Source organism: Castor canadensis, chromosome 8 (genome assembly GCF_047511655.1).
Source record: "Castor canadensis chromosome 8, mCasCan1.hap1v2, whole genome shotgun sequence".
NCBI lineage: Eukaryota > Metazoa > Chordata > Mammalia > Rodentia > Castoridae > Castor > Castor canadensis.
This window is the reverse complement of record NC_133393.1, coordinates 13,109,893-13,123,312: the sequence shown is the minus strand read 5'-3', so window position 1 is coordinate 13,123,312 and position 13,420 is coordinate 13,109,893. Positions and strand designations below refer to the sequence as shown.

Genomic DNA, 13,420 nt, shown 5'->3' with positions numbered 1-13,420 from the left:
CCCTCTGCAGGCAGTGCGTGAGGTGCCACTGCCTCACGGGCTCTTAGCCTCCGCGTTTTTCACTGTAGCCACTAGTGCGTGTGAAGGGCATTCCTGGCGGTTCTGATTTGCAGCTCTCTGACAAGTCACAACGCTGAGCTTTCTTTTACTTGCCTACTGGTCATTTGCATATCTTCTTCTGGAAAATACCGTGCCATTCTTAATTGGGGTATTTGTCTTTTTATTATTGAGCAGAGTCTATTGTTACTGACAAGGGAATGGTGGTGTTCATAAACCAAAGCCGCCTCAGGGCCAAGGGCGTGGGTCAACACAACAACGCCAGAAACCACAGGAATCAGAGCTTTGAGGAGCTGCAAGCCGCCTGTCTGAGGAAGGGGGAGCTGTTTGAGGACCCCTTATTCCCTGCAGAACCCAGTTCTTTAGGCTTCAAGGATCTTGGTCCCAACTCCAGAGATGTGCAGAACATCTACTGGCAGCGGCCCACGGTGGGCACTTGGAGGGACAGCCTGGGCGTGGGGATAGTCAGCTCATATAACCTCCAAGCCACCCCCTGTCCTGCCCTGCACTAGGCCCCACCCACAGCTGAGTTGGGGCAGTTCTGACCAAGCTTCAGCTCAGCCTCCCAGCTTACTCTCGCTTGGTCAGGCGCAGGCCCTGCGCCTCCCCACGCCTCCCCATCTCTTCCCCTAGAACTTGGAGCTGGTATCACCCCCAGTAAAGGTACAAAGGAGGTAGTGAAAGGTACAAGGGAGGTATGAGGGGAAGTGCTGGGCCCCTTGACCTTTATTTCTTCACCACAGGAGATCACAAGCAACCCCCAGTTCATCACCAACCGGCTCTCTCCCACCGATATCTGCCAGGGGGTCCTGGGTGAGTGGGGAGAGGGAGCTTGTCTCTACTGGGGGACAGGGAGGCCAGGGCTGTGCCTGGGTGTCTTTTGAGACTGGAAAACCGGGACCCCCTAGGTTCAAGCAACATGTTTCTGTGTCCCTGTCCCTCTCTGCACCTGCCCGATGTCTGGGTTTGGGGTGAAGCTGCAGTGATGTATTAGTGATTTATTGCTAAATTACCCAAGTCTCAGTGACTTAAAAAAATAACAGGCTGAGCATGGTGGTACATCTCTGTAATCCCAGCTTCAAGAGGTTGAGGTAAGGGCTGGTGGAGTGGCTCGAGTACCTGCCTAGCAAGCATTAGGACCTGAGTTCAAATCCCAGTGCCACAAAAAAAAAAAAAAAAAAGAGGCTGAGGTAAAAAGACTGTGAATTCGAGGCCAGCCTGAGCTACATACCCAGACCCTGTCTCAAAACAAAACGACAAAGCAAGTGGGCTGTGATCTCTGAGTGCTTGACTAGGGCTGGTGCCCTTCTATCCAGATGGCTGTCATGTGACATGAGGCCTCAGTACCTCCTTGGCTGTGGGTAGGAGGACCAGTTCCTGGCTGTATAGCCTCCTCCACAGTGTTGCTTGAATGTCCATATAGCACAGCAGCTGGCCCCCCAAAGTGAGTGATGCAAGAGAGGACAGGGAGGCCACAGGGTCTCCAAGAAGTCACACGCTGTCACGTCCACCATATTCCATTGTTAGAAGCAAGGCTGAATCTGAGCCACAGGCAAGAGGAACTGGGCCCCACCTTTTGAGGGGAGGATGGTCAAATATTGCGGGCGTATCTTCACACCACTACAGGTGCTGGAACTCCTCAACCCAGGGCATCAAATAAGGGAGCGGTAAAGTCCACCTGGTCCACTACCCACAGTGGCACATCTTCCTCCCCAAGCCAGGTCCTGCCCCGCAGTTTCCTCCAACCCCATCTTGCCTCCCTAGGGATGAAGCCAGGTGGGCTTCTTCTGGATCTTAATTCTGTTCCCACTTGTAGCAGAGAGAAGGGCAGAGCGTCGGCAAGGCAGAGACCAAGGAGACCTTAGACCATTGGCCACTGCTGTGGCTCCCTGGGCTGAAGGGCGCTGGGCTCTAGTGGGGAAATGAGTTTCTCCCTCGTGTCCGAATGCAGCCAAAGTGTCCTTAACCTTCCTTCCTGCCCTCTGCCTCCTTGCAGGCAGAAGCTTCCCAGTGCCCCAAAGCTCAGCCGGCCTCCGTGCCCACACAGGCCCCACCTGCCCTCTGGCCCTCCCAGGAGGGCTGACTCTGGGAGGCAGCTGGCTGTGGGTGATTCATGGCACTTTCTTCCAAAGGCTCAGACCTGGGACACTGTTCTGTGCCCATCCACAGCCAGCTTCAGGGACAGACAGAGCCCCTGTGTCTGCAATAGAGAGTAGGTGACATGAGGAAGATATTTTGGGCCCTTTGTCACTACACCAGTGTGGCCACTGGGTAGGGAAGGTGACTGGGTTTGTTCAAGGCACGGGCTTGTGTTGGCCCTCTCTCAGAGAAAGGAGACCCCAAGGAGGGAAGGAAGACCCTGAGGTCAAAAGTACCTCTTTTCCCAGCTCCCCCACACCAAGGCGTGTGGCTCTGATTTGTGACTCTGTCACCTAACAGAACAGGTACAGGTGCTCACCTCTGCGGAGACTGCCCCCACTTCAGTTTTCCTTCCCCAGCTTTTTTTAGCCAGAGGCCTGGGTTCCTGCTCCTCCAGGGCTTGGACTTAGGGACCCACCCACACATATCGGGGTGCTCCTGCCTTTCAGGGGACTGCTGGCTGCTGGCTGCCATTGGCTCCCTCACCACGTGCCCCAAACTGCTGTACCGTGTGGTACCTAAGGGTCAGAGCTTCAAGAAAAACTACGCTGGCATCTTCCATTTTCAGGTGAAGGGCAACCTGAGGCTGTGTGTGAGAGAGAGAGAAGGAGAGAAAGAGAGAGAGAGACTCCATATGTGCCTTTTCTTTTTTAAAAAATAATATTAAGTTGATGAGGGTGACTTTTTGTGTACTTATCACAGAAACATCTGCTCGTGAAAGAAATCATGCAAGCTAAGTTTTACGTCCCAGAGGGAAATAATTATCAGTGTGTAGCTCTCCTCCCTCTCCTTTTCCCCTTCTCAATACTCATGTATGCACTTACGTGTGTGTGTGTCTGCCTGTGTGAACATGACATTGGTACTTAAAGAATTTTTGTGACCCGCCCCTTTAATTTAGTAACAGGAGGATAATTCCCCATGTCATAAAATATTTCTGAGAATTATAGGTGTTTCTAAGACCTCAGGGAAGCCAGGTGCAGTGGTGCATTTCTATAACCCCAGCACTCAGGACACTGAGGCAGGAGGACAGAGTGTACCAGGCTAGCCTAGTACGAAACAAACTAAAAAAAACCTCAGTGATCCTAACCTCCAGCCATCTTTTTTCAGGGGAGGGCCTAGGTCAGAAAGTGGGTTGGGTCCCCTGGAGGCCTGGAGACCCAGCAGTGGCCATGACAGGATAGGGAAGAGACCTGTGTCTGTGGGTTTGCAGCCATTCTAGGGAGTGGGACTAGGGAGTGGGACTCTGCCACTGGTGTGTTAGTGGGCATGGCCACCAGGAGGCGCTAATACAGCAGGGCTCGTGTGTGTGTGTGTGTGTGTGTGTGTGTGTGTGTGTCTGTGTGTGTGTGTGTGTGTGTGTGTGTCTGTGTGTGTGTGTGTGTGTGTAAGTGAGAGTGACTGTGTGCCAGTGGGAGACCCTCCTGGCTGAGGCCTGCCTTGCTGCCCACAGATTTGGCAGTTTGGGCAGTGGATGGACGTGGTGGTGGATGACCGGCTGCCCACCAAGAACGACAAACTGGTGTTCGTGCACTCGTCCCAGCACACAGAGTACTGGAGCGCCCTGCTGGAGAAGGCGTATGCCAAGTGAGTGCCCACAACAGAAGCAGCGGCATCAGGGAGGAGGCAAGGGAAGTCAGGGTCTCCCTCCCTCCTTCCCTCCCTCCCTCCCTCCCTGCCCTGCCCTCCCCATCCAAACCGTGCAACATCCAAAAAACGCCTCCTCCCCAAAGCCCAGCTGTGCCCTCCCTGTGCCCACAGGCTGAACGGATCCTACGAGGCTCTGGCAGGAGGCAGCACAATGGAGGGTTTTGAGGACTTTACAGGAGGGGTGGCACAGAGACTGCAGCTCCAGAAGCCCCCTCGAAACCTGCTGAGGCTCCTCCGGAAGGCCCTGGACCGATCCTCCCTCTTGGGCTGCTCCATTGAAGTAAGCCATGTGCCTCAGGGACTTTGCACCTCTCTGGCTTTCGCCCACAAGTCTCTCTCCCAGATATCTGCATGACTAGCTCTTCTCATCCACAGTTCAGCTCAGTTCAGTTGCCTCTTTCTCAGGCCAGCCTCCCTGCCTCCCAGTCTAAAGTGGCTATGCCTGCCTGGTGTACTGTCTACTTTGTTTTGATTTTCTCCCCAACATTTACTGTGACCTGAGATATCTTTTTTTTTCTTTTTTTTTTTTTTTGCAGCATTGGGGTTTGAACTCAGGGCCTCACACTTGCTAGGCAGGCGCCCTTACTGCTCGAGCCACTCCGCCAACCTCTGAAATAGCTTATGTGTGTATCTGTTCATAGCCTGTCTTCTCCAGACAAAAGGGAGATTTCATGAGGCTAAGTGACCTTATGTTCCGTGGGACTTTGGAAAGGGCCTAGCATGCAGCAGCCGACCAACAAACGTTTGTTCAAATAAATAAGTAAACCCAGAGTGCTATCATAGGACCTAGCAATTGCACTCTTGGGCACTTATTGCAGAAAAATGAAGACATGTCCTCACAAAACCCAAACATAAATGTTTATGATAATGTTGTTCATAATGGTAAACCAGCAAACAGTCAGACGTCCCTCAATGGATGAATGTTTAAACAAACTGTGGTGATTACGACATGGAATGTTACTCAGCAAGAAAAAGGAGCAATTATTGATCCCTGCAGTGACTAGGATATTTCTTAAGGGAGTGGTGCTGAATGCAAAAAAGCCAACCACAAAGGCTGCACACCTCATGGTTCTGCTGGCATGACCTTGAAATGACAAAACAATAGATACAGATTGGGACTGGCATAGGCCAGGAAAGGAGACTAGTGAGAAGAAGTGGGCATGGTTTTAAAAGGGCCACACAAGGGATGATTCAGGAGAAGGACACGTCAGGACTTTGACTGTGATGGCTGATACACAAAACTACACATGTGGACCAGGAGCAATGGTACATGCTTGTGATCCCAGCTACTTGGGAGGCAGAGATAGGTGGATCATAGCTTGAGGCCAGCCCAGGCAAAATTTAGCAAGACCCCACTTCAAAAATAAGCCTGGAGCCAGGCGCCAGTGGCTCATGCCTGTAATCGCAGCTACTCAGGAAGCAGAGAGCAGGAAGACCGCAGGTCGAAGCCAACCCCAGGCAAATGGCTCCCAAGACCCTATCTTGAAAAAACTCATCATAAAAAAGAAAAAAAGGCTGGTTTCGTGGCTTAAGGTAAAGGCCCTGTGTTCAAACCCCAGTACCCCCAAAATAAAAATAATAACAATAACAATAAAAATAACCCTGGGCTGATGGAGTGGCTCAAATGGTAGAGCACCTGCCTAGCAAGCATGAGACTCTGAGTTCAAACCCCAGTGCCACCAAAAAATACATAAATAAAACATAAGTCAGGCATGGTGGCACAGCCTATGTGGGAGGTGGAGGTAGGAAGATTGAGGAGTCTGAGGCCAGCCGCAGGCAAAAGATCGAGACCCTATCTGAAAAGCAAACCAAAGCAAAAAGGGCTGGGGACATGGCTGAAGCGGCAGAGCACCTGCCTAGCATGATCAAAGCCCTGAATTCAAATCCCAGTACCTCACAAAGAAAAGAAAAGAAAAACTACACACGTGATGAACTGCGCAGCACACACACACACACACACGGCCACTGACAAAGCCGGGGAGATGTGTGTAGGGTGTCAGATTGCACCAGTGCTAACATCCTGGTTTTGGCATGGTACTTCAGTTTTGTAAGATGCGACTACCGGGGGAAAACTGGGTACAGGGAACACAGACTCTTTCTCTGTGCATTCTTTCTCACTGCTGCCTGTGAATCTGTAATTACTTCCAAATAAAAAGTTTATGAGGTGGAGGCGTGGATCAAGTGGTAGAGCATCTGCCTAGCAAGCACAAAGTCCTGAGTTCAAACCCCAGGACTACCAAATAGATACATATATAGTATATATAAAAAAAAAAAAACTCTACAAAGTTGTCACCTTTCTGGAGGTCCTCAGGCCAGATCCCAAACTCCTTCCCTTCCTCTCTGCTCTGCAGGTCAGCAGCACCAGTGACTTGGAGTCGATGACACAGAATATGCTGGTGAGAGGACATGCTTACTCAGTGACTGGCCTTGAGGACGTGAGTGCTGACCATGGCCTCCTCCCACGGACTGGGGAAGGAAGTGCCTCGGGCCTTATGCCTCCTGCCCCTGAGCCAAGCCCAACCTTTCTTCCTTCCCTCAGGTCTTCTACAGAGGCAAGATTCAAACACTGATTCGGGTCCAGAACCCCTGGGGCCGAATTGAGTGGAATGGAGCCTGGAGTGACAAGTAGGTCCCTTGACCCAGATGAGGGAGCAGTGTCTTGAAAGCTGCTGCAGGTTTAACCAGGGACCTCATAAGGCGGCCCTTGGGGACCAGGGCTTCCCCTCATCGTCCTCTCCTTCAGCTGCCCTCTCTCTGCAGTGCCAAGGAATGGGAAGAGGTGGACCCCGACATCCAGCACCAGCTGACGCACAAAAAGGAGGATGGGGAGTTCTGGTTGGTGTGGCTGGAAGATCCTTCTGACTCCCCCACACCTGCCTCCCATCTCCCCTGCCACCTTCCCCACTGTGTCTTGGACGGGGAGGTTCTGGGTCCCTCCGGGGTCCGGGGCAAACTGATGGGTGCTGTACTGCACCGCACTGTAGGATGTCCTACCAGGACTTCCTGAGTAACTTCACTCAGCTGGAAATTTGTAACCTCATGCCTGACGCCCTCTCTGGGGACTACAAGACCTGCTGGCACACCACCCTCTACGAGGGCAGCTGGCGGAGGGGCAGCACCGCGGGCGGCTCCAGGAACAACCCAGGTAGGTGAGGTCACAGTGTCAGGATGCATGAGGTCAGGGCCCATCAGAGCCCACCACCCTCTGCAGAAGGCAGGCCTGTTACTGGCTGGGCAAGCTGGGCCACCCCCAAGGGCAAGGGCAAGGCAGTGCCACCTCACCATACTGATTTGCTTCCTCCACAGACACATTCTGGACCAACCCCCAGTTTAAGATCTGTCTGCCAGAAGAGGACGACCCTGAGGATGACCTTGAGGACCCCACAGTTGTCTGCACCTGCCTGGTGGCCCTGATGCAGAAGAACTGGAGACACGCTCGGCCGATGGGAGCTCAGTTGCTCACCATTGGTTTTGTCATCTTCTCGGTGGGCCCCCCAGTCACCCTTGCTCCTCTCCTGCCTTGCCCCTTTGAGACACTTCTTCTGCTGGAGGTGCAGCTCAAGCAGCAGAGCACCTGCTTAGCACACACTAAGTCCTGAGTTCAAACCCCAGTACCGCCAAAAAAAAAAAAGATCCTTTTTTTTTTTTCCAATACTGAGGTTTGAACTCAGGGCTTTGTGCTTGGGGACTCTACCACTTGAGCCACGCCTCCAGTTCCCATTTTCCTTTCACAGAGCTCTCATTTACCACACCTAGCTAGCCACAACCTTTGTGGCAGACATTGTTCCAAAGGCCTTGCACGTACTAACACCCTAAAGGAATAGGAAGGAGACTGAGGGTCAGAGAGATGAGGTCACTGCCGCAGTTCACACAGCCAAGGGTCAGAGGCAGACTGTCCTGATTCCCAGACACTGGAAACATCTGCCACCCCTGAATATCTCCCCAGCCACCCCATCAACCAACAGCACTCACTACAGGGACCAAAAGAAACCCTTGATGGGCATTTTCCAAGGTCACTCATGCGCTGAAAAATTCTAGAAATGGTCATTTGGTCACTCACTGATACTCAACAAGTATTTGTTTGTTTATTTTGGGCAGTCCCAAGGCCTCGCACTTGATAGGAAAGAGCTCTACCACTTGAGCCACTCTGCCAACCTTTTTTTGTCTTGGGTGTTTTTGACATAGGGTCTTGAGAACTATTTGCACAGGCTGGCCTCAAACTGTGATCCTCCTGATCTCTGCCTCCCGAGTAGCTAGGACTGCACCTGGCTCAACAACTATTTATGAAGAATCTACTGTGTCAAGTCCCTGTCAGCCTCCTCCAGGGGATCAATAGCAAGCAAAAGCAGTGCCCGCCTAGCACATGCAAGGCCCTGGGCTCCATCCGCAGCAAAAATAATAGTAATAATAATAATAGTAATAAAAAAGTAGCAACAAAAAAGAAAAACCCATAGACAAAAGCCTTGCCCTCCTCTGAGGCTGAGTCCACTAGGTTAACAGACTCACCTCAAGACAAGATGTCCAAGGTTATATAAGATCAGGAAAGGCTCCACTCAAGATCTCTGCACATATTAAAGGTGCTGATAATGCCTGCAGTAGAGGCACAGCCTCACTGTGTTTTCTGTTGCTATAACCAAATACCACAGATAGGTAATTTATAAAGAAAAGAGACTTATTTATCCTACAGTTGTGGAAATCCAAGAGCTCAGCATCTGGTGAGGATGTCACATAGTAAAACAGAGCAAGTGTGCTGGCTTGGGTTTCTCTTCCTGTTATGGAGCCATTAATGCCGTGATAGGACCCTAACTCTCATGACCTCATTTAATCATAACCACCTCCCGAAGCCCCAGCACCAGACACCATTAACATATGACTTTGGGGACTAAGGTTCAACAGGAATTTTGGAGGGACAGACACACAGACCACAGCAGCAACCTACTGTATTTTAACACGATTTAACCTGACTTTTTACGAACTTATTTGGAGCTGGTCAAGATGACTCGCACCTGTACTCCCAGCCACTCCGAAGGCTGAGGCAAGAGGACCACTGGAGCCCACAAATTCAAGGCTAGCTTCAAAAAGCAAACACACATGGCTAGATGAGGTGGCTCCCACCTGTAATCCTAGCTACTTGGGATGCAGAGATCAGGAGGATCAAGGTTTGAAGCCAACCCTGGTAAAGTTCTTGTGATTCCATCTCAACCAATAAAACCTGTCCTCTTAGCTACAAGGGAAGTGTAAATAGGAGACATGCAGTCTAGGCCTACCCAGTCATGAAAGTGATGCCCTATTTGAAAAATAACTGAAGCAAAAAGGACTGGAGGTGTGGCTCAAGTGGCAGAGCACCTGCCTAGCAACCACAAGGCCCTAAGTTCAATTCAGGAAAAAAAAAAGGCAAACATACATTTCTTTTTTTTTTTTTGGTGGTACTGGAGTTTGAACTCAGGGCCCCATTCTTGCTAGGTTTACTAGGCAGGCGCTCTACCACTTGAGCCACCCCACCAACCCTGTTTTATACTGTTTTTTTTCAAGATAGGGCCTCGAGAAATATTTGCCTGGGCTGACTTCGAACTTCGACCCTCCTTATCTCTGCCTCCTGAGTAGTTAGGATGATAGGTGTGAGCCACTGGCACCTGGCAACCAGCTCTTTGATGTTAGCAGCATGAGGCTGGTCAAATCCTCACCTCCTGTCACTATTTCCTGTCCTGTACCTGGACGATAAAAATCTCCCTTGGTAAAACTTTGTGTAAACTGTACTTTGCCATCCAAAGCTGATAGATCCTTAATGCTATCAGACACCATGCCCCACCCACCACTGTCTCAGGGCCCTTAACGCACCTTGACACACACACACACACACACACACACACACTGCACACTCCACCTGGCTTCTGCAGGCCTGAGTCCCTTCAGCACCCTAGAGATCTGACTGTTCTTTCTCTTCCTTTCCCAGGTCCCCAAAGAGGTACAAAAGACAAAGATGTGGGGCTTCCTTCCAGGCCAGCACCCACCCCACCCCTGCTGCATGTGTATTGATTGGCAAAGGCAGGATTTGGCTCTGTGGAGCTCTGGGGGGCACTGGGTCGCAACTCTAGTCCCCTCAAACCCTGATGGGGTTGTCATCCACTGGGCAGAGTTCAGGCCAGGTCAGTTGTTGACACCAACCCAACCCAGGAGGCTACTCACCTTGGGGGCCCTCTCTCCCTGCTCCCTGTGCCAGTCCCAAACCCACCTCCAGGGCACATACAGTTTCAGAACATTCAGGATATCCACTTGAAGAAGGACTTCTTCACGAAGTATCAGGACCACGGCTTTTCAGAGATCTTCACCAACTCACGGGAGGTGAGCAGCCACCTCCGGCTGCCTCCGGGGGACTATGTCATTATCCCCTCCACCTTCGAGCCACACCGAGATGCCGACTTCCTGCTCCGGGTCTTCACAGAGAAGCACAGCGAGTCCTGGTGAGGGGCTGACCTTGCTGCCCCAAGATCCTCTGCCCAGGAGCTGTAGGGTGGCTCTGACCCTCTTCTGCATAGTCCCTATTTTACACTCAGGGAGACTGAGGCACAATGAAGTCAAGACCCACTTAGTAGTAAAACTGGAGCCAGAGCTAGAACCTAGAGTCTATGAAGCTATTCTATACTGCCTCATGACCTCTCCCAGACCACCCCACCCTATGGAAACCCCGGTCCCCTTGACCCCTGGGAACCCCTAAGTCTTCCCTCCCTTTTGTACAGGGAACTGGATGAGGTCAACTGTGCTGAGCATCTCCAAGAGGTAAGGGGAAGCTGGGAGAGGTGGGGGTGGAGGGACTTTGGAAACTGGTCGCTTTCCCACTCCCTTCCGCTAGGAAACAGTCTCTGAGAAGGATCTGGACCCTGACTTCCTGCATTTGTTTGAGATTGTGGCAGGCGAGGTGAGAGGGCTGAGAGCTGAGGCTCAAGGGAAGTGGCTGTGAGGCTGAAGGGGCCAGAGCAGGGACTGACGGTCATGGTCACCTTTTCTAGGACAAAGAAATAGACATGTATGAGTTACAACAGCTGCTCAACAGGATGGCTATGAAATGTGAGCCTTCCACTCCCACCTTTCCACCCCTCCCCCATGTATTTTGCCCTGTCTTAACTCGCACCCCATTCATTCCTTTCCCCACCCTCACAGTAAAAAGCTTCAAGACCATGGGCTTTGGCTTGGATGCTTGTCGCCGCATGGTCAACCTCATGGATGTATCTTCCTATTTGGCGGGTGGTCCTGCCCAGTGCTTTCCCAACCCTGATCCCTGCACCCCAAGTCTGACCCAGACATGGCCAACCATGCCCTCCTCTGTGACAAGGATTAGGCTCTGGGGTAGCAAAAGATGCCAGTTGTTCTGGCTGTTCCATTCGGGGACCCTGAGCCCATATGCACACACTCCCCCGATAAGCCCCTCTGCTTCCCTGCCCCAGGGTCTCCTCTTCCTTCCCTGCTATCCTTGACCACCCCTTCCCCAGAAAAATGGCTCGGGCAAGCTGGGGCTTCTGGAATTCCAAGTCCTGTGGAAAAAAATCAAGAAATTGACGGTAAAGGGAACTGAAGGGACTGTCTAAGGGAGTGAAGAAAAGAGGTCCTGGAGGGGTGAAGCCTAACAAGGATGAAGCAAGAACTGGAGCCCCAACTACAGACGACAGACACACACACACACACACACACACACACACACACACAAGGGCTACTGGTGTATTAGCTAACCAATATGCTTAGAAGGCAGTATAGCCCAGGAAAGCCCATCATGAAGAAGGGCTGCAGAGCACTGGGTGGGACGCCAGGCGCCCCTGCTATGCTTGAAACAAACCCTCCAGTCACTAGGTAATAGGAATACTGGGAGCTCCAGGGTGGGTCAGGGCGGGGGATCCCAAGGGTCTTGGGCAGCTGTTGTGAGCCAGCTACACACACGGCAGCACTTCATTATTTCAACCACCATGCGACGAACACCACCCTGCGGCACCGGTCTGTTTTCAGGACATCTTCCGAGAGTGCGATGAGGACCGCTCAGGCACCTTGAACTCCTACGAGATGCGCTTGGCAATTGAGAAAGCCGGTAGCCAGGGGGGCGAGAGAGGGCTTGGGGGCAGGTGGCAGATGGGGGGTGGGGAGGCCATGTGCAGAGGCATGGACTCTGACTCTCTGTCTCTCAGGCATTAAGCTCAACAACAAGGTGACAGAGGTGCTGGTGGCTAGGTATGCAGATGACAATATGATCGTGGACTTTGACAGCTTCATCAACTGCTTCCTGCGGCTGAAGGCCATGTTCAGTGAGTTAGGCACCTGTGCATCCCCAGCCCAGGCCGGGAATGCTGGCCCTTTCCCACACACCTACCCAGAGGAGCCCTGCCCCAGAATCCTCCCCCTTACAGGACACACCTGACCCAAGTTCAAATCCCAGCTGCACCACTTGGCTGAGCTGTGACTGTCAGTCTGTGCCTCCATTTCCTCCTCTACAATAATAGCCCTGCCCCAAGGCCAGGAGCACACCTGTAATCCCAGCACTGCCAGGAGGCTGAGGCAGGAGGATCTGGAGTTGGAGGTCAGCCTGCAGGAGACCCTGCCTCCAAAAAAACAAAAACAAAACCAAAAAACTACTCTTTTAGAATTGACTGAGGTGCAGAGTCCATAGTACCAGGAGTTGTGACCCCCTAGGAGGTGTACCTGGGGAGCAGCAAGGAACAACTTAAGAACTTTCTGACCTTCTATCCCGTGGGGAGTGGGTCCTTTAGACCATGGTCTCTGAACCCCTCTCCCCTGACTCCTCTAAAACAGCATTCTTTCTAACCATGGACCCCAAGAACACAGGCACTATTCGTTTGAACCTGCAGCAGGTTCGTGGGGAGGATGGGGAGGGGAAGGGGAAGGGTGCAGATGGGGGATGTCCGCCCTCCCCACCCCCCCGCACCCCCGCCCCGCTCCCCCCCCCCGCTCCCCGCCCGCTGGCCCCGCCCGCTCCCCCGCCCACCCGCGCGCTCTCGCCCCGCCCTTCTCTCCCACAGTGGCTGCAGGTGACCATGTGGGGCTAGGCGCGCCGCGCTGCAGCCACCAGCCCGGCTTTCTTCCGCCCAGGACGGCGGTGTCCCCGCCATCGGCTCTTCTCTGCAGAGCGCTGGGCCCACGTGGCGGCGCCCAGCCCCAGATGCCCACCCTCCCGGCTCGAAGGGGTTCTCTTTTGTCCCTCCGCAGTCTCACGCTGTCTCTGAGTATATTTTACCAAAAATGACGTGACGCTTCCTTCCCCCGTGTTTCCCTGGTCCGCCTCGTGCCCTCCACGCCTTCCATCCACTCACACCTGCCTCCTTGACCGTCCCTCCTTTCCCTCACCCGTGGCCATTATAATAAACGACATGCCACCGGCTTCCCATCTCGGGTTTTCTATGCCAGGAAAAGACTGACGAGGGTGCAAGTCACTTCCTCAGCACCAAAGAGGGGTCCGCTCCAGCTCCCGTGGACGTTTGGAAGTGAGTGCTTGTAACTAGGGGGCGCTGCTGGCACGTGTGGGCAGTGCCAGGATGCCGCGGGAACCCCGGTCCCTCTGGGTGACAACTGGGACAAC

At 52.7% G+C, this 13,420-nt stretch overlaps 1 protein-coding gene across 1 annotated transcript; it reads left to right on the top strand.

Moving 5' to 3' along the window:
• The first annotated feature begins 257 nt into the window (after positions 1-257).
• Positions 258-13,187, top strand: Capn11 (calpain 11). The gene is made up of 21 exons (XM_020157077.2): positions 258-485; positions 801-870; positions 2,646-2,764; positions 3,647-3,780; positions 3,955-4,123; positions 6,195-6,278; positions 6,383-6,468; positions 6,604-6,678; positions 6,828-6,988; positions 7,150-7,328; positions 9,797-9,808; positions 10,093-10,304; positions 10,581-10,620; positions 10,694-10,759; positions 10,851-10,908; positions 11,002-11,066; positions 11,331-11,399; positions 11,839-11,917; positions 12,015-12,131; positions 12,637-12,695; positions 12,864-13,187. The coding sequence occupies exons 1-21, from the start codon at positions 258-260 to the stop codon at positions 12,888-12,890; spliced, it is 2,109 nt and encodes a 702-aa protein (XP_020012666.1). The 3' UTR covers positions 12,891-13,187.
• The last annotated feature ends 233 nt before the right edge of the window (positions 13,188-13,420 follow it).

What these genes read in the sequence shown, in the direction of transcription:
- Capn11 (XM_020157077.2), top strand. Translation starts at nt 258, where the DNA reads ATGGTGGTGTTCATAAACCAAAGCCGCCTCAGGGCCAAGGGCGTGGGT. An exon ending in TATCTGCCAGGGGGTCCTGG is followed by an intron (nt 871 to 2,645) that starts GTGAGTGGGGAG and finishes CCTGCCTTTCAG; the next exon opens with GGGACTGCTGGCTGCTGGCT. An exon ending in CAACAGGATGGCTATGAAAT is followed by an intron (nt 10,909 to 11,001) that starts GTGAGCCTTCCA and finishes CCACCCTCACAG; the next exon opens with TAAAAAGCTTCAAGACCATG.